This window comes from Rhinatrema bivittatum, chromosome 11 (genome assembly GCF_901001135.1).
Source record: "Rhinatrema bivittatum chromosome 11, aRhiBiv1.1, whole genome shotgun sequence".
NCBI classification, from domain to species: Eukaryota; Metazoa; Chordata; class Amphibia; order Gymnophiona; family Rhinatrematidae; genus Rhinatrema; species Rhinatrema bivittatum.
Genome location: NC_042625.1, coordinates 99,095,135 through 99,114,100, shown reverse-complemented (window position 1 = coordinate 99,114,100; position 18,966 = coordinate 99,095,135). Strand labels below are relative to the sequence as shown.

The window sequence follows — 18,966 nt, the reverse complement described above, 5'->3', positions numbered from 1 at the left end:
AGCTCTCACACATACAATCTCAGCAGAATTACCAGTCACTATATACATGATGGGTACTCAGCGGGAGCATGATTTTGCTGAAAATAACATGGACAGGACAAAATCTCATGAGATAGCCAAATATTCCCTGAGATAACCCCAGTGAGGAAAAACATGGGCTGAATAGGCAAAAGGTTGAAATCCCCCATATTTCTCTGTCTTATTGCCTCAGGTGCTCACATAGGGGCCTATGTGATTAGCTAAGTGTTAAAGCTGTGTGGGAATTCAGAGCACAGTTTCTTAACACAAAAACTAATTTTTTTAAGTCCTAGGGGCCGAGTCAATATTGTGTGCTCTGGCTGGTACCCAGCTTAACCAGCAATTGGACGTGGGTTTAACATGCTAGACTAACAACCGATGCAATAAGGGGATAAGGGGATTAGCGCATCCTGATAGCGCTCATCACAAGTAAATGCAATGTAGATGAGGCTATTAGCTACTACTTCCATTGCAAAACATTGCCATGCACCCAACATGACTTTTTAAACACAGCAAATTAAACGCCAGCCCCAGAGCTGGAATTAAGTCTTGCCATGTGTCAAAAACTCGCTAAAAGTAGGAGGGGAACCACAGAAAGCAGAGCAGGATTAAATGGTCTGTCTTCACACTGGAAAAGGGTAAACAGTGGAGTGCCTCAGGGATCTGTACTTGGACCGGTGCTTTTCAATATATTTATAAATGATCTGAAAAGAAATATGACAAGTGAGATTATCAAATTTGCGGATGACAGAAAATTATGCAGCGTAGTTAAATCTCAAGTTGGATTGTGATAAATTGCAGAAGGACCTTGCAAGACTGGAAGATTGGGCTTCCAAATGGCAGATGAAATTTAATGTGGATAAGTGCAAGGTGATGCATATAGGGAAAAATAACCGTTGCTGTAGTTACACGATGTTAGGTTCTATAGTAGGAGCTACCACCCAGGAAAGAGATCTAGGCGTCATAGTGGATAATACTTTAAAATAGTCGGTTCAGTGTGCTGCGGCAGTCAAAAAAGCAAACAGAATGTTGGGAATTATTAGGAAGGGAATGGTTAATAAAACAGAAAATGTCATAATGCCTCTGTATCGCTCCATGGTGAGACCACACCTTGAATACTGTGTATAATTCTGGTCGCCGCATCTCAAAAATGATATAATTGCGATGGAGAAGGTACAGAGAAGGGCGACCAAAATGATAAAGGGGATGGAACAGCTCCTCTATGAGGAGAGGCTGAAGAGGTTAGGGCTGTTCAGCTTGGAGAAGAGACGGCTGAGGGGGGATATGATAGAGGTGTTTAAGATCATGAGAGGTCTTGAACGAGTAGATGTGACTCGGTTATTTACACTTTCGGATAATAGAAGGACTAGGGGGCATTCCATGAAGTTAGCAAGTAGCACATTTAAGACTAATCGGAGAAAACATTTTACTTACGGCAGAATTTTAAATCCCCCATGCGAGTTAAAAACAGGGATTACGTGCGTGGCTGGGCCTTGCAAGCACCGCGCGTATTTCAAAGGGGCCCAGCCACGCGTGTAACCCCCCCGGGCCTCTTTGAAGGGGCAGACCTGGGGGCAGGGAGGGGCAGGGAGGGGCGGGTGGGTGTGCAGGCTGGGACAGCGCCATTCATTACTGTCCTGGAGCCTTGTGCGCCGGCCAGTTGTCCGTGCGCGCAACTTATTTCAGGTCGGGCCCTGAAGTAAACAAGGGCCCGACCTTCCTCTTCCCCTCTCCTCCCCACATTTAGGGGTGGGGAGGAGAGGGGAAGAGGAAGGGAGGCTAGGGTAGGGGGTAAGGAAGTTCCCTCCCAGTCCGCTCCTTAATTGAAATGGACTGGGAGGGAACTGGGAAGGCTGGGATGCGTTGCTGTATGAAATTTGCATATTTGTACCACTCCTTGTGCACGCCGTCCACACATAAGCGCACAGATTACAAAATCCAGAGAGCATGTGCGTGCGGCCCAACAATTTCATAACATGCGCGCACATATTATAAACTCTGCACATCTATGTGTGCTAGAGATGTGCAGACCAAAAGTTTATGTTCATAAGTCCATAAGTTGAAAGGGGGTCCCATTTGCGGTCAATATGGACATATGGAGAATTCCATAAGTTGAGTCTATGTCCATACGTGCAAATAAAAATTTAAACCCCTCACCCTCCTTAATCCCCCCCCCCTCGTTCAAAGGAACTTTTGGCCAGCTTGGGGGGGTCAGGAGGCCCCCCCAAGCTGGCCAAAAGTTCCTTTTGGGTGCAACGAGGGTCCCGGAGCGAACGCGCGGGGAATCACTTGACGCCGCGTCACTCTGACGTGACGCCGACGTCACGTGCTCCTCGCAAAGGAGTTCAGAAATGGCGTCCTGACTCCCTGCTGTACCACCAGGGAGTTTTGGTAAGTCTTGGGGGGGGGGGGATTAAGGAGGGTGAGGGGTTTTAAATTTTTATTTAGGATCAACAATCGCGATTTCCAACTTATTCAGCATAGCTATGTTGAATAAGTTGGAAATCCGATCGTTTTCGCCTCATCACTTTTTTAAGTTAAAAAAAAAAAAAGTTGCGTTTTACATTTAAGTTCAAAACGAATGCACACCCCTAATGTGTGCACACCAGGAAGTGCACACGTATGGACGCACATGCACTTCTTTAAAAATCTACCCCTTAGCTCATAGTTAAGCTTTGGAATTCATTGCCAGAGGATGTGGTTATGCAGTTAGTGTAGCTGGGTTTAAAAAAGGTTTGGGTAAGTTCCTAGAGGAGAAATCCTTAAACTGCTATTAATTAATAAGCAATAATAGCTTATGATTTATTTAATGTTTGGGTAATTGCCAGGTACTTGTGATTTGGATTGGCCACTGTTGGAAACAGGATGCTGGGCTTGATGGACCCTTGGTCTGACCCAGTATGGCATGTTCTTATGTTCTAACATGAAAAAAATAAGTCTTGATTGCAGCCAGCGTAGGAAAAGAGATGCTCAATTTACCAGCCACATCTCCTGGGTGCCCGATGTCAAGGACGCACTAGGGACACACAATTGATCCCTAGTGCATCCTTTTTAGCACAGCACCCCATTACCATACTGAATCGTGCGCCCAGGAGAAGTGGCTGTGTGCGCATTAAAAAAACGGGCCGCCAGTTTGGATGCGTGTTTTTACTCGCAGCTTATTGCATTGGCCCCCTAGTGCAGTAAGCTAAAGGTACAGTAATGCATAGTGAATTAAAAAATGCGCACCAACCAGAAAATGTGTGCAAAGATAAAGCTTAGTGCACAGCAAAACGTGGTTTATGTACAGAAAGCAGGTTTTCTGCACATAAATCCCAATTACAGATCCTGGCACCCCAACTCTGGCTTCTGCCCAGAGACTGACACAGGCGCTGGAAACGTTACTGCCCCTCAAACCGGGAGCGAAATTTCTTGCCCTAAGAAAGCCTGAGGGAAGCTTGCACTGCTCTCTGCATCGGGGGTAATAGCAGATCCGGCACTACCAGGTATGGAATCTGTGCAATTGCATGGGGTGGCACACCTGGGAGGGCGGCTGATTTATCCCAAGAGGCCTGTGTGGCTGCTGGTGGACCCCATGCCACTGGTGGCAGAAGCTAATTTAGTGGCTTCTCCTCGTGTGCCGGCTGGCCCTGCGATAAAACCTCGCAGTGCTTGTGCCTCTTGAGATGAGCATGCAGAAAGTGATGATAAGACCATGGGGCTTGCTAGCACACAAGGAGGAGCCACAAAATGAGCTCCCTCTTCTTCAGCCGTCGATGAGCCTTTTTCTTGTTCCACTGCCAGTAGGATGGGACTTGCCCAAATACACACGAGGAGGAGCTGCAAGAAGAACTGGTCTTCCCCCAAGGAGCAAGGAACCGGGTGGTGGCAGCAGCAGCAGCAGCAGCAGCAGCAGCAGAAGAGACCCATGGACCCTGCCTGTGTAGAGGTGGTGTATATAGTGTGTGAATGGGAGTCTACCAGAGATGAGTAGATGTGAATGGGAGCCTGCCTGGGGGAATGTGTGTGTGTGTGTGTGTGTGTGAGAATGGGAATCTGTCTGGGGTGGGATATGTGTGTGTGTGTGTGTGTGAGAATGGGAATCTGTCTGGGGAGGGATGTGTGTGTGTGTGTGAGTGTGTGAGAGAATGGGAATCTGTCTGGGGAGGGGAGGGAGGGGTGTGTGTGAATGGGAATCTGTCTGGGGAGGGGTGTGTGTGTGTGAGAATGGGAATCTGTCTGGGGAGGGATGTGTGTGTGAGAATGGGAATCTGTCTGGGGAGGGATGTGTGTGTGTGTGTGAGTGTGTGAGAGAATGGGAATCTGTCTGGGGAGGGGTGTGTGTGTGTGTGTTTGAATGGGAATCTGTCTGGGGAGGGGTGTGTGTGTGTGTGTGTGTTTGAATGGGAATCTGTCTGGGGAGGGGTGTGTGTGTGTGTGTTTGAATGGGAATCTGTCTGGGGAGGGGTGTGTGTGTGTGTTTGAATGGGAATCTGTCTGGGGAGGGGTGTGTGTGTGTGTGTGTTTGAATGGGAATCTGTCTGGGGAGGGGTGTGTGTGTGTGTGTGTTTGAATGGGAATCTGTCTGGGGAGGGGTGTGTGTGTGTGTGTGTTTGAATGGGAATCTGTCTGGGGAGGGGTGTGTGTGTGTGTGTGTGTTTGAATGGGAATCTGTCTGGGGAGGGGTGTGTGTGTGTGTGTGTGTGTTTGAATGGGAATCTGTCTGGGGAGGTGTGTGTGTGTGTGTGTGTGTGTGTGTGTTTGAATGGGAATCTGTCTGGGGAGGGGGGTGTGTGTGTGTGAGAATGGGAATCTGTCTGGGGAGGGATGTGTGTGTGTGTGTGTGTGTGTGAGAATGGGAATCTGTCTGGGGAGGGATGTGTGTGTGTGTGTGTGAGAATGGGAATCTGTCTGGGGAGGGATGTGTGTGTGTGTCTGAATGGAGCCTGCTTTGGGGAGGTGATGTGAAAAGGTTTATGCCACCCTCACCAATCCACGACAAGCTCAGGGTAACTGGAAATCAAAAGTTTTCAGGTGTGAGAAGTGAGGGATTGTTCCCTTATTTTTTTTAATTATTGGGTGTTTGATGTTTCTGCTATTTTGAAATATTTTATTGCTGTATGGACATTTTTTAAAATTGTAATATCAGTTCTTAATTATTGGATGTTATTCTGTTCATCATCTGTTTGTCAATATTTGTTTTATTAGTATGGCTTATTATGATTGAGTTATATTTCTTGATTTCTTTGTTTGATTTATGAGGACTGGTGAAGTTTCTGCTTTTCCATTACTTCACTGCATAGAGCCTTTCAGTTTGTTGCAGTTTCTATTTATACTTTCTGGTCTCTTTATTCTGTATTTGGTGAGGGTCTGTCTGTCTGTGTTCTGCATGTGTAAGCGAGGTCAGGTATTCTGCTAGCATGCGGTTTCTATGCAGGAATTTAAAGCAGACTGGTTTGTTCTGCTTTCCTAATGGGAGGTGCTCTAGGGCCTGGTATAATATTTGCCTGTTCCTGTTTGAGTGCTTGCAGTTAGTACTGCTGGGGTATGGGGATTTTACTATATTGTTGTCATTCAGTTTACTCAAGGCCGTCCAAGGGCCAAACCCACATCTAACAGGCGATAGATGGGTTCCAAGTGGATGTTTTTTCCTACAACAAACTGGTGCCGGCCTCAGGGCCCAGCCAGCACCAGTGGGGAAGGAGGCCCTGGGGATCCTTCCTGCATAATTTAGAAATTTTAATCCTCTAGATGGGGGTAACATAGCTTTGAGGGAGTGGATCAATTGTGATTGCTGGAGGGAGCAGGGCTTTAATTTCCGCGGTGAAAGGGGGCCTGGGATAGAGCGTGAGACTCAGTTTCTATACCGGGCATAGCAATTTTTCACACAGGGCAGCAAAACTGTTAGCGCCAGCCTGGGCAAATATCTAATGTTTTCATTTGCATGGGATTTCCAAACAAAGGCACTAAACAGTGCCTGCAGTTACGAGCACATTTTTTGTGTGCAAGGCGTGGTAGATCAGAGGTAAGAATGTGCTCACAACTGGGAACACAGCTGTGCGCTGTACTGAGCATCACATCGAGTCCTGGAAAAAAGGGGAATTGGATTCAGACGACAGCTAAGGCTGGGCCCAGTCCGGGGTTCTGATTTACAGACATCAAGGAAAGAGCACAGGACTGTTTCTACAACCAAGGATGAAAGCAAAGCACATTCAAGCAGCATTGTCTGATTGGAAATACTGCTACCCTTAACAACATAAGGCTTGGGGGTAACCTGCAGAGAGCGGCAGTTACTGCCCTTAACATAAAGCATGGAGGTAACCTGCAGAGAGCGGCAGTTACAACCCTTAACATAAAGCATGGAGGTAACCTGCAGAGAGTGGCAGTTACTACCCTTAACATAAAGCATGGGGGTAACCTGCAGAGAGCGGCAGTTACAACCCTTAACATAAAGCATGGAGGTAACCTGCAGAGAGCGGCAGTTACTGCCCTTAACATAAAGCATGGAGGTAACCTGCAGAGAGCGGCAGTTAATACCCTTAACATAAAGCATGGAGGTAACCTGCAGAGAGTGGCAGTTACTACCCTTAACATAAAGCATGGGGGTAACCTGCAGAGAGCGGCAGTTACAACCCTTAACAGAAACATGGGGGTAACCTGCACGGAGCGGCAGTTACTACCCTTAACATAAAGCATGGGGGTAACCTGCAGAGAGCAGCAGTTATTACCCTTAACATAAAGCATGGGGGTAACCAGCATGGAGCAGCAGTTACTACTTTTAACAGATACATGGAGGTAACCTGCACAGAGCGGCAGTTACTGCCCTTAACATAAAGCATGGAGGTAACCTGCAGAGAGCGGCAGTTACTGCCCTTAACATAAAGCATGGAGGTAACCTGCAGAGAGCGGCAGTTACTACCCTTAACATAAAGCATGGGGGTAACCTGCAGAGAGCAGCAGTTATTACCCTTAACATAAAGCATGGGGGTAACCAGCATGGAGCAGCAGTTACTACTTTTAACAGTTACATGGGGGTAACCTGCAGAGAGCCGCAGTTACTACTTTTAACAGATACATTTAATTCTTTTATATACCGACCTTCATGACATGGGTCATATCAAATCGGTTTACAAAGAACCAGGGGATAACATACATGGGAGTAACCTGCAGAGAGCAGCAGTTACTGCCCTTAACATAAAGCATGGGGGTAACCTGCATGGAGCGGCAGTTACTACCCTTAACAGAAATATGGGTGTATCTTATAACGCCTGTTGCCACTTTTGTCAATGATTGTTATTTAATCAGTTTATTGTAAAGCCTGTTGCTGCTTTGTGGTTCATTGTAAACCGAGGTGATGTCCAGAACGTGCCACGGTATATAAAAATCCTGAAATAAATAAATCAATCCTGCACAGAACGGCAGTTACTACCCTTATCAGAAATATGGGGATATCCTGCACAGAAACATAGGGGTAACCTGTTCAGAGCAGCAGTTACTATCCTTAACAGAAACATGGGGGTAACCTGTTCAGAGCAGCAGTTACTATCCTTAACAGAAACATGGGGGTAACCTGTTCAGAGCAGCAGTTACTATCCTTAACAGAAACATGGGGGTGGCCTGCACGGAGCGGCAGTCACTATCCTTAACAGAAACATGAGGCTGACCTGCATGGAGTAGCAGTTACTACCCTTAGCAGAAACATGGGGCTGACCTGCATGGAGTAGCAGTTACTACCCTTAGCAGAAACATGGGGCTGACCTGCATGGAGCAGCAGTTACTACCCTTAGCAGAAACATGGGGCTGACCTGCATGGAGCGGCAGTTACTACCCTTAGCAGAAACATGGGGGTAACCTGCATGGAGCGGCAGTTACTACCCTTAGCAGAAACATGGGGGTAACCTGCATGGAGCGGCAGTTACTACCCTTAGCAGAAACATGGGGGTAACCTGCATGGAGCGGCAGTTACTGCCCTTAACAGAAAAATGGGGGTAACCTGCATGGAGCGGCAGTTACTGCCCTTAACAGAAACATGGGGGTAACCTGCATGGAGCGGCAGTTACTGCCCTTAACAGAAACATGGGGGTAACCTGCATGGAGCGGCAGTTACTGCCCTTAACAGAAACATGGGGGTAACCTGCATGGAGCGGCAGTTACTGCCCTTAACAGAAACATGGGGCTGACCTGCATGGAGTAGCAGTTACTACCCTTAGCAGAAACATGGGGGTGACCTGCATGGAGTAGCAGTTACTACCCTTAGCAGAAACATGGGGCTGACCTGCATGGAGCAGCAGTTACTACCCTTAGCAGAAACATGGGGCTGACCTGCATGGAGCGGCAGTTACTACCCTTAGCAGAAACATGGGGGTAACCTGCATGGAGCGGCAGTTACTACCCTTAGCAGAAACATGGGGGTAACCTGCATGGAGCGGCAGTTACTACCCTTAGCAGAAACATGGGGGTAACCTGCATGGAGCGGCAGTTACTGCCCTTAACAGAAAAATGGGGGTAACCTGCATGGAGCGGCAGTTACTGCCCTTAACAGAAACATGGGGGTAACCTGCATGGAGCGGCAGTTACTGCCCTTAACAGAAACATGGGGGTAACCTGCATGGAGCGGCAGTTACTGCCCTTAACAGAAACATGGGGTAACCTGCATGGAGCGGCAGTTACTGCCCTTAACAGAAACATGGGGCTGACCTGCATGGAGTAGCAGTTACTACCCTTAGCAGAAACATGGGGGTGACCTGCATGGAGCGACAGTTACTACCCTTAGCAGAAACATGGGGGTAACCTGCATGGAGCGGCAGTTACTACCCTTAACAGAAACATGGGGGTAACCTGCATGGAGCCGCAGTTACTGCCCTTAACAGAAACATGGGGGTAACCTGCATTGAGCGGCAGTTACTACCCTTAGCAGAAACATGGGGGTAACCTGCATGGAGCGGCAGTTACTGCCCTTAACAGAAAAATGGGGGTAACCTGCATGGAGCGGCAGTTACTGCCCTTAACAGAAACATGGGGGTAACCTGCATGGAGCGGCAGTTACTGCCCTTAACAGAAACATGGGGGTAACCTGCATGGAGCGGCAGTTACTGCCCTTAACAGAAACATGGGGCTGACCTGCATGGAGTAGCAGTTACTACCCTTAGCAGAAACATGGGGGTGACCTGCATGGAGCGACAGTTACTACCCTTAGCAGAAACATGGGGGTAACCTGCATGGAGCGGCAGTTACTGCCCTTAACAGAAACATGGGGGTAACCTGCACGGAGCGGCAGTTACTACCTTAAGCAGCTTGCTGGGCAGACTGGATGGAGCATTTGCTCTTTTTCTGCTGTCATTACTATGCTATTATGTTCAGTGCATTCTCAGGGAAACCAGTCCCTGCTGTTCCGGGTTCTGCACTGTCCATCAGGGCCCTTGGACTGTAAGCTCTTCGGGCAGGAATTACTGCACCTGAATTCTAATAAGCTTTCAGGTAAGTTGAGTATCCCTTGGGCTAAAAATCCCAAACTCATTATTATCGCCAGATATGTGGCATTTAAATGGCTGAGGATTTATGCAGAATTGACCTTTTGAGCGCTAAGTACAAAGAGCTGGCAAGTCAGGATCCCGCCTGCTTTGCTCGAGGATTTAATTCCTTGCAACTTCTGGAAAGAAACGCGAACTCCGTCTATGAACGAGTGCGGTGCTCCAGCAGGAGCCGCACTTCAGCTCCGGGGAAAGCTCTGCTCGCGCGCTCGCCCTCTGCCCGGTTCCGAAACTCAGCAATGTTCAGCCAAACAGATCTTGCTCTCTTTTCCAGAAGTTTTCCTTCCTCAGTTTGTGCCCCTCCCTGAGGTTTCAGGAACGGCAGATTACATTTTCTATCTCCATGCGGCGCCTCCATGCTGCACAGCTTGCTCTGAAGTGCTCGGACCCTGGCAGAGAGTTCATGCTGACCACAGGACCCCGTTCCCCATTCGGTGCCAGTGCCTGCCGCTAGTGCCACAGCTCTGATGTATGCAGGGAGGAGGGCAGAGGAAGCACTGCACCCAGATCAAGGCTCTGCCTCACCTGGAACAGCCACCCCCAGCCCCAGCACAATCAGGCACCCCCAGCCCAGCTCCACAGCACAATCAGGCACCCCCAGCCACCCCCCACCCCAGCACAATCAGGCACCCCCAGCCCAGCTCCACAGCACAGTCAGGCACCCCAGCTCCACAGCACAATCAGGCACCCCCCCCCACCCCAGCTCCACAGCACAATCAGGCACCCCCAGCCCCAGCCACCCCCCACCCCAGCTCCACAGCACAATCAGGCACCCCCCCCCACCCCAGCTCCACAGCACAATCAGGCACCCCCAGCCACCCCCCACCCCAGCTCCACAGCACAATCAGGCACCCCCAGCCACCCCCCCACCCCAGCTCCACAGCACAGTCAGGCACCCCCAGCCCCAGCCACCCCCAGCTCCACAGCACAGTCAGGCACCCCCAGCCCCAGCCACCCCCCACCCCAGCTCCACAGCACAGTCAGGCACCCCCAGCTCCACAGCACAATCAGGCACCCCCAGCCCCAGCCACCCCCCACCCCAGCTCCACAGCACAATCAGGTACCTCCACCCCAGCTCCACAGCACAATCAGGTACCTCCACCCCCAGCCACCCCCCACCCCAGCTCCACAGCACAATCAGGCACCCCCACCCCAGCTCCACAGCACAATCAGGCACCCCCCAGCCCAGCTCCACAGCACAATCAGGCACCCCCCAGCCCAGCTCCACAGCACAATCAGGCAGCCCAGATTGCAGCCCCAGAAGTGGACTGCTGGGTGCCAGCAAGCAGAGATACCTGGATGGAGCTGGACGAGCAGAGCCGATGGATGCAGGTGGCTGCCAGCACAGAGAGATATGGAGTGGGAAAGCCCAACTCGTCACCCTTGCAGAAGGTGTGGGAGCCTCACCTGCTGGGAGAGCCCGAGCTCCTTCCTTCCCTCATCAGTGCCTCCCCCACACTGGGGCTGAGCAGCCAGGGGCACTGCTTATTCACTCCACCCATTTCCTTTCTGCTGCACAGAAGGCAGAGGGAGACACACACAAGCAGCAGGAGGAGCGGGAAAGGGATAGAGCGAGTCAGGAAAACAGCAAAGCAAAGCCTGGGCTAACTTTAACCCAGGAGCTTTGCCACAATTATGAGAACAAAAGGATGCAGGTCTGCACAGTTCCCTGCAAAGGCCTGTGCCTGCTTTGTCTTCAGGTAACCACACACCATGTGTCACCCTGATGCCTCCTCCCCGTTCCCGGAGCCACAGGGCGGGCAGAATTATCTCCATTAATGAGGGTTGGTGCTAAAGCCCCAGGAAAAGCCATGGATTATTGCCCTCTTCAGAGAAATGCACAGAGACAGACCCAGGGCAGAGAGAGGATTTCTTTTCAATGGAGTCCCTGTGCTGCTCCTGAGACAGGAAGCCTAGGACTGGGAGATTTATTTAAAAACTTTTTTATACCGGCATTCGTAGGGCACATCATGTCGGTTTACAAATAACTGAGAAAGGAAAGGAAATTACAATGAACAGGGGAGGGGTTAACTGGGTGATATACAAAGAAGAGGAGAGGAGAGTCAAACAGGCAGCGTTACAAAAAGAACCAATATACAAGGTTAATTGGCATGTGCACTTGAGATATTTAGTATATGAAACTTATTTACAGTAGGACAGGGGCCGGTGCACCTAAGAATGATTAAGGGGGGGGGGGGGTAGGGAGGGAGCGGAGGCGGGGGGAGGTGGGGGTGGTGGGAACCGGGTACAAACGGTGATAGTTTTCAGGGCGAAGTTGATGGTGGTGTGGGGGAATAGGCAATAGGATAAAGGAGAGGTGGAGTGAGGTAGGAGAAAGGGGAATGGGAGAAAGGTAGTGGGTTAGGTTGGGATTGAGGTGATAAATCTACCTACTAAACGCAAACTCTATTCAGTTCTTTCTTTCCGGCCGATACAGTAAAGTGCGCTCCAGCGCAGCGCATGTTAGCCCCGGTTTGGCCGCACGTTTTCAACGCGCTATTTTTACCCTTTATACAGTAAGGGGTAATAGTGCGTCGAAAACACGCGTCCAACCCCCCCCGAAGCTAATAGCGCCCGCAACATGCAAATGCATGTTAATAGGCCTATTAGTCATTCCCGCGCGATCCAGAAAGCAAAATGTGCAGCCAAGCAAAGGCAGGCGTTAATGTCAGCCGGCACCGGGAAAGGTACAGAAAAGCAGCCAGCATCAAACAGTTTTACAGCCGTAATGCAACAGAGCCAGAAAGCACCTTGATGAGGACCGGCTTAAAGTGGAGCCGGTGGGATCTCAGCTACCCCTTTCATCATAGGAGAGCCACGGAGGTGACCCTGGGGAAGGCACATCTTTAAAAAAGTATATGGGAAAATATTTGCTAACAGCAAGCATTGTTTGCCAAATGGAAAAATCGGCGCAGTTTCAGAACTTTTGCATTCAGCAAATCAAACCATAAATGAGTTATTTTTTATGTGGATTCCTCATTCATTTCAAATGAATGCACATCCCCCTTAAAGAATCCTAAGCAGGGTTCTGCTGTATCAGACAAATGATCCATCAAGCCCAGCAGCATCCTGTGTCTGAGATTGGCAGATCTCAGGGATTAGAGCTGATTCCTGATTGCTCACCACCCTAGGATAACTCTGATGGCGTTCCCAAAGTCCACTAGTTAATTATTGTTTATGGAAATTTCCTCCAGGAACTTGTCTAAACCCAGCTATGCTAATTGCAACAAAGTCAACAGTTTAATTGTGCATTCAGTGAGAAAATACTTTCTTCTGTTTTGTTTTTTTTTAAATCTGCTATATGGAGTGTCCCCTGGCTCTGGTATTATCTGAGAGGGTAATTAAGTAACTTACCTGTTCCACTCCACTCATTCTTTTCTAAACCTCAGTTATATCCCCCTTCAGCCATCCTAACCTGTTTAACCTTTTTTCATCCATCCTGTAATCATTCTTGTTAGGGATGTAGAATCATTGGAAATTAGCAATGATATTTCTCATGCCGTTATATTATCAAAATGAAACAAAATAAAAAACAAAATTTGGGCTTTTATTCCCTTTCACTTCTATAAAAAAATGAAACAAAACAAAACAGAAACTCAAAGAAATGAAGCAAATAATTTCAGGAGGTCCTGCACTAAGCATTGTCCCCAAATGGGAGAAAGCCTCCTGTGTTTGCCCTGCTCTGGACTTTTGCCAGTTTTGCTGTGTCCCTTATAAGAGAGGGTGAGCAGACTCCCTCACTGTAAGGCAATCTTGCACATAACATGGGTTCTCATCATCATCATCATTCCTCTGCTCCTCCCAGGGACACCCGTAAACCCCCTTTCTAATATAATAGGACCTTGGAAATGTCTGGCTGGAACATTACAATAAGGGACAAAGAAACACCCCCAGCCCCCCAATACAGCACCAACTAAGGCAGAGGCCGCAGCTTGTGAGCCTCCCCAGTCACCTGCACTGCTGATCTCTTACAGGAAGCCACGCTCAGGGCGATCGGAAAGCTGAGATCCAAGTCACCAGAGTAGTGGGCACTGAGTCAGCCACAGCCAGCAGTGACTAAAGCCACTTTCACTGCACAGCCTGCTGAAGGTCAGGGTACATCCCTCCCATCCACCACCCAACTCTCCTCTTCTCCAGGGTACATCCCTCCCATCCACCACCCAACTATCCTCTTCTCCAGGGTACATCCCTCCCATCCACCCCCCAACTCTCCTCTTCTCCAGGGTACATCCCTCCCATCCACCACCCAACTCTCCTCTTCTCCAGGGTACATCCCTCCCATCCACCACCCAACTCTCCTCTTCTCCAGGGTACATCCCTCCCATCCACCCCCCAACTCTCCTCTTCTCCAGGGTACATCCCTCCCATCCACCACCCAACTCTCCTCTTCTCCAGGGTACATCCCTCCCATCCACCACCCAACTCTCCTCTTCTCCAGGGTACATCCCTCCCATCCACCCCCCAACTCTCCTCTTCTCCAGGGTACATCCCTCCCATCCACCACCCAACTCTCCTCTTCTCCAGGGTACATCCCTCCCATCCACCACCCAACTCTCCTCTTCTCCAGGGTACATCCCTCCCATCCACCCCCCAACTCTCCTCTTCTCCAAGGTACATTCCTCCCATTCACCACCCAACTCTCCTCTTCTCCAGGGTACATCCCTCCCATCCACCCCAACTCTGCTCTTCTCCAGGGTACACCCCCCATCCACCGCCCAACTCTCCTCCAGGGTACATCCCTCCCATCAACCACCCAAATCTGCTCTTCTCCAGGGTACATCCCTCCCATCCACCACCCAACTCTGCTCTTCTCCTGTGTACACTGCTTCCATCCACCACCCAACTCTCCTCTTCTCCAGGGTACATCCCTCCCATCCACCGCCCAACTCTGCGCTTCTCCAGGGTACACCCCCCCCCACCCCATCCACCACCGAACACTCCTCCAGGGTACATCCCTCCCATCCACCCCAACTCTGCTCTTTTCCAGGGTACATCTCTCCCATCCACTGCCCAACTCTGCTCTTCTCTAGGGTACACCCCCCCATCCACCGCCCAACACTCCTCTTCTCCAGGGTACATCCCTCCCATCCACCGCCCAACTCTCCTCTTCTCCAGGGTACATCCCTCCCATCCACCACCCAACCCTCCTCTTCTTCAGGGTACATCCCTCCCATCCACCGCCCAACTCTCCTCTTCTCCAGGGTATATACCTCCCATCCACCACCAAACTCTCCTCTTCTCCTGGGTACATCCCTCCCATCCACAAACCAACACTTCTCTTCTCCAGGGTACATGCCCCCCATCCACCGCCCAACACTCCTCTTCTCCAGGGAACATCCCTCCCATCCACCGCCCAACACTCCTCTTCTCCAGGGTACATCCCTCCCATCCACCGCCCAACTCTCCTCTTCTCCAGGGTACATCCCTCCCATCCACCACCCAACTCTCCTCTTCTCCAGGGTACATCCCTCCCATCCACCACCCAACTCTCCTCTTCTCCAGGGTACATCCCTCCCATCCACCCCCCAACTCTGCTCTTCTCCAGGGTACATCCCTCCCATCCACCACCCAACTCTCCTCTTCTCCAGGGTACATCCCTCCCATCCACCACCCAACTCTCCTCTTCTCCAGGGTACATCCCTCCCATCCACCCCCCAACTCTCCTCTTCTCCAAGGTACATTCCTCCCATTCACCACCCAACTCTCCTCTTCTCCAGGGTACATCCCTCCCATCCACCCCAACTCTGCTCTTCTCCAGGGTACACCCCCCATCCACCGCCCAACTCTCCTCCAGGGTACATCCCTCCCATCAACCACCCAACTCTGCTCTTCTCCAGGGTACATCCCTCCCATCCACCACCCAACTCTGCTCTTCTCCTGTGTACACTGCTTCCATCCACCACCCAACTCTCCTCTTCTCCAGGGTACATCCCTCCCATCCACCGCCCAACTCTGCGCTTCTCCAGGGTACACCCCCCCCCCCACCCCATCCACCACCGAACACTCCTCCAGGGTACATCCCTCCCATCCACCCCAACTCTGCTCTTCTCCAGGGTACATCGCTCCCATCCACTGCCCAACGCTGCTCTTCTCCAGGGTACACCCCCCCCCCCCATCCACAACCCAACACTCCTCTTCTCCAGGGTACATCCCTTCCATCCACCGCCCAACTCTCCTCTTCTCCAGGGTACATCCCTCCCATCCACCGCCCAACTCTCCTCTTCTCCAGGGTACATCCCTCCCATCCACCGCCCATATCTCCTCTTCTCCAGGGTACATCCCTCCCATCCACCCCAACTCTGCTCTTTTCCAGGGTACATCTCTCCCATCCACTGCCCAACTCTGCTCTTCTCTAGGGTACACCCCCCCATCCACCGCCCAACACTCCTCTTCTCCAGGGTACATCCCTCCCATCCACCGTCCAACTCTCCTCTTCTCCGGGGTACATCCCTCCCATCCACCACCCAACCCTCCTCTTCTTCAGGGTACATCCCTCCCATCCACCGCCCAACTCTCCTCTTCTCCAGGGTATATACCTCCCATCCACCACCAAACTCTCCTCTTCTCCTGGGTACATCCCTCCCATCCACAAACCAACACTTCTCTTCTCCAGGGTACATCCCCCCCATCCACCGCCCAACACTCCTCTTCTCCAGGGAACATCCCTCCCATCCACCGCCCAACACTCCTCTTCTCCAGGGTACATCCCTCCCATCCACCGCCCAACTCTCCTCTTCTCCAGGGTACATCCCTCCCATCCACCACCCAACTCTCCTCTTCTCCAGGGTACATCCCTCCCATCCACCCCAACTCTGCTGTTCTCCAGGGTACATCTCTCCCATCCACTGCCCAACTCTGCTCTTCTCCAGGGTACACCCCCCCCCATCCACAAACCAACACTTCTCTTCTCCAGGGTACACACCCCCCCCATCCACCACCCAACACTCCTCTTCTCCAGGGTACATCCCTCCCATCCACCGCCCAAATCTCCTCTTCTCCAGGGTACATCCCTCCCATCCACCACCCAAATCTCCTCTTCTCCAGGGTACATCCCTCCCATCCAACCGAACTCTGCTCTTCTCCAGGGTACATCCCTCCCATCCACTGCCCAACTCTGCTCTTCTCCAGGGTACACCCCCCCCCCCCATCCACCACCCAACACTCCTCTTCTCCAGGGTACATCCCTCCCATCCACTGCCCAACTCTCCTCTTCTCCAGGGTACATCCCTCCCATCCACCACCCAACTCTCCTCTTCTCCAGGGTACATCCCTCCCATCCACTGCCCAACTCTCCTCTTCTCCAGGGTACATCCATCCCATCCACCACCCAACTTTCTTCTTCTCCAGGGTACACCCCCATCCATCACCCAACTCTATTCTTCTCCAGGGTACATGCCCCATCCACCACCCAACTCTCCTCTTCTCCAGGGTACATCCCTTCTATCCACCACCCAACTCTCCTCTTCTCCAGGGTACAACCCTCCCATCCACCACCAAACTCTCCTCTTCTCCAGGGTACATCCCTCCCATCCACTGCCCAACTCTCCTCTTCTCCACTGTACAGCCCTCCCATCCACCATCCAACTCTCCTCTTCTCCAGGGTACATCCCTCCCATCCACCACCCAACTCTCCTCTTCTCCAGGGTACATCCCTCCCATCCACCACCCAACTCTCCTCTTCTCCAGGGTACATCCCTCCCATCCACCACCCAACTCTACTCTTCTCCAGGGTACATCCCTCCCATCCACCACCCAACTCTCCTCTTCTCCAAGGTACACCCCCCATCCACCACCCAACTCTCGTATTTTCCAGGCTACATCCTGCCCATCCACCATCCAACTCTCCTCCAGGATACAACTCGTCCATCCACCACCCAACTCTCCTCTTCTCCAGGGTACATCCCTCCCATCCATCGCCCAACTCTCCTCTTCTCCAGGGTACATCCCTCCCATCCACTGCCCAACTCTCCTCTTCTCCACTGTACATCCCTCCCATCCACCACCCAACTCTCCTCTTCTCCAAGGTACATCCCTCCCATCCACCACCCAACTCTCCTCTTCTCCAGGGTACATACCTCCCATCCACTACCCAACTATCCTCTTCTCCAAGGTACACCCCCCATCCACCACCCAACTCTCCTATTTTCCAGGCTACATCCTGCCCATCCACCACCCAACTCTCCTCCAGGATACAACTACCTTTAACATAAAGCATGGAGGTAACCAGCATGGAGCTGGGCTTGATGGACCCTTGGTCTGACCCAGTATGGCTACTTCCTATATTCTTAACTGACCCCAAGGCCGAGCACTGGGACGTGAATTCCTTTTACCACAGACCCCACCGTGTGACTTCCTCCAGGCTGCTCATTTATTTATGAGATACTAGCAAAGGCTTTGCTGGAAGGGAGGTGAGTGCTATGTTAATCCATTTGAATACAGGGACATAAAAGTCAATGAACAAAAATCACAAGGTCATCCTTTTTTGTTGTTCTAAAGTTAATGTGTTCTCTGAGGAAGGCAGCGTTTGGGTGAGGTTTTATGTACAAAGTACGTTCATAAGTGGTGAATGAGTTTCATTATTCTAGAATGGATGGAAATTCTCTTACAGATTTATCAGGACTGTATTGTAGGTTTTAGATATGTTGTAAATCACTTCCCGATTTGTAGAGAACAGATAAATAAGACATAGGAGAATGGCTTAGCTTTGCTGACATCCAAGTACAAATCCCACACTGGCCCTGCTCATTCAAGCCAAGCAATTGCAGCCTCTCCTTCAGGTAAAAGCCCTGCTTGCCACTGGATTCCAGATGTTTCACTATTCCCTACACCACTGAGCTCAGACGAATGGGTCTGTAATGTCCCATTTCCTTCGAAACCTTCGGTGAACCCACCAGAGCCTCGCTGAGCTCCCCTGACTCACAGCTGGTGTGTGTCCTTAGCAGTGTGGACAGAATAATTCACCAGACATTATGGGTCAGATGTTCTTTTCTGTAATTCATTATCCCCTAAGTTACTATGTGGCAGAGTTAACCAATTAATTATAACTGATTAACTTTGTCTGGATATACAGAGGGAACTAATCGGTTAAAGCTGCAAGTGAATATGGGATTCCATTTCTGTAATTACATTTTACATCCATCCTTCCATGTACGTTACTGTACCTGTGCATCCCCTGTGCCTCAGATTCAAGCAAACTTTGGGTGCACACAGGTTAGCAGTGGATGTCATGCAAACTGGTGAGTGCACACAGTCACATTCTGCAGATTTTAACAGCTCAGGGCTGCCAGTGGGGGATTTTTTTTTTAACAAGTATTTAAAGCCAACTTTAACAACATAAATCGTTGAAATATTGACCTTTATGCCTCAATGTTACAAACTCTGAAGAATTTATAAACGGGAAAAAAAACAAAGGAAGATTCTTGGAATAAGAATGTTAATA

The 18,966-nt window shown here is 50.6% G+C and overlaps 1 protein-coding gene across 3 annotated transcripts in view; it reads right to left on the bottom strand.

Moving 5' to 3' along the window:
• TINAGL1 (tubulointerstitial nephritis antigen like 1) overlaps positions 1 to 11,102 on the bottom strand; it is a 51,613-nt gene extending 40,511 nt beyond the window's left edge. Inside the window, exon 1 of one of the 3 annotated variants that reach the window (XM_029570938.1) lies at positions 10,935 to 11,102. In XM_029570938.1, the coding sequence (XP_029426798.1) occupies positions 10,935 to 11,029 (95 nt within the window). In that variant the 5' untranslated portion in view covers positions 11,030 to 11,102. Of the gene's footprint in view, positions 1 to 10,822 lie in introns of all 3 variants that reach the window. The other 2 variants (XM_029570937.1, XM_029570939.1) reach the window with 2 other exon arrangements.
• Positions 11,103 to 18,966: the final 7,864 nt, after the last annotated feature.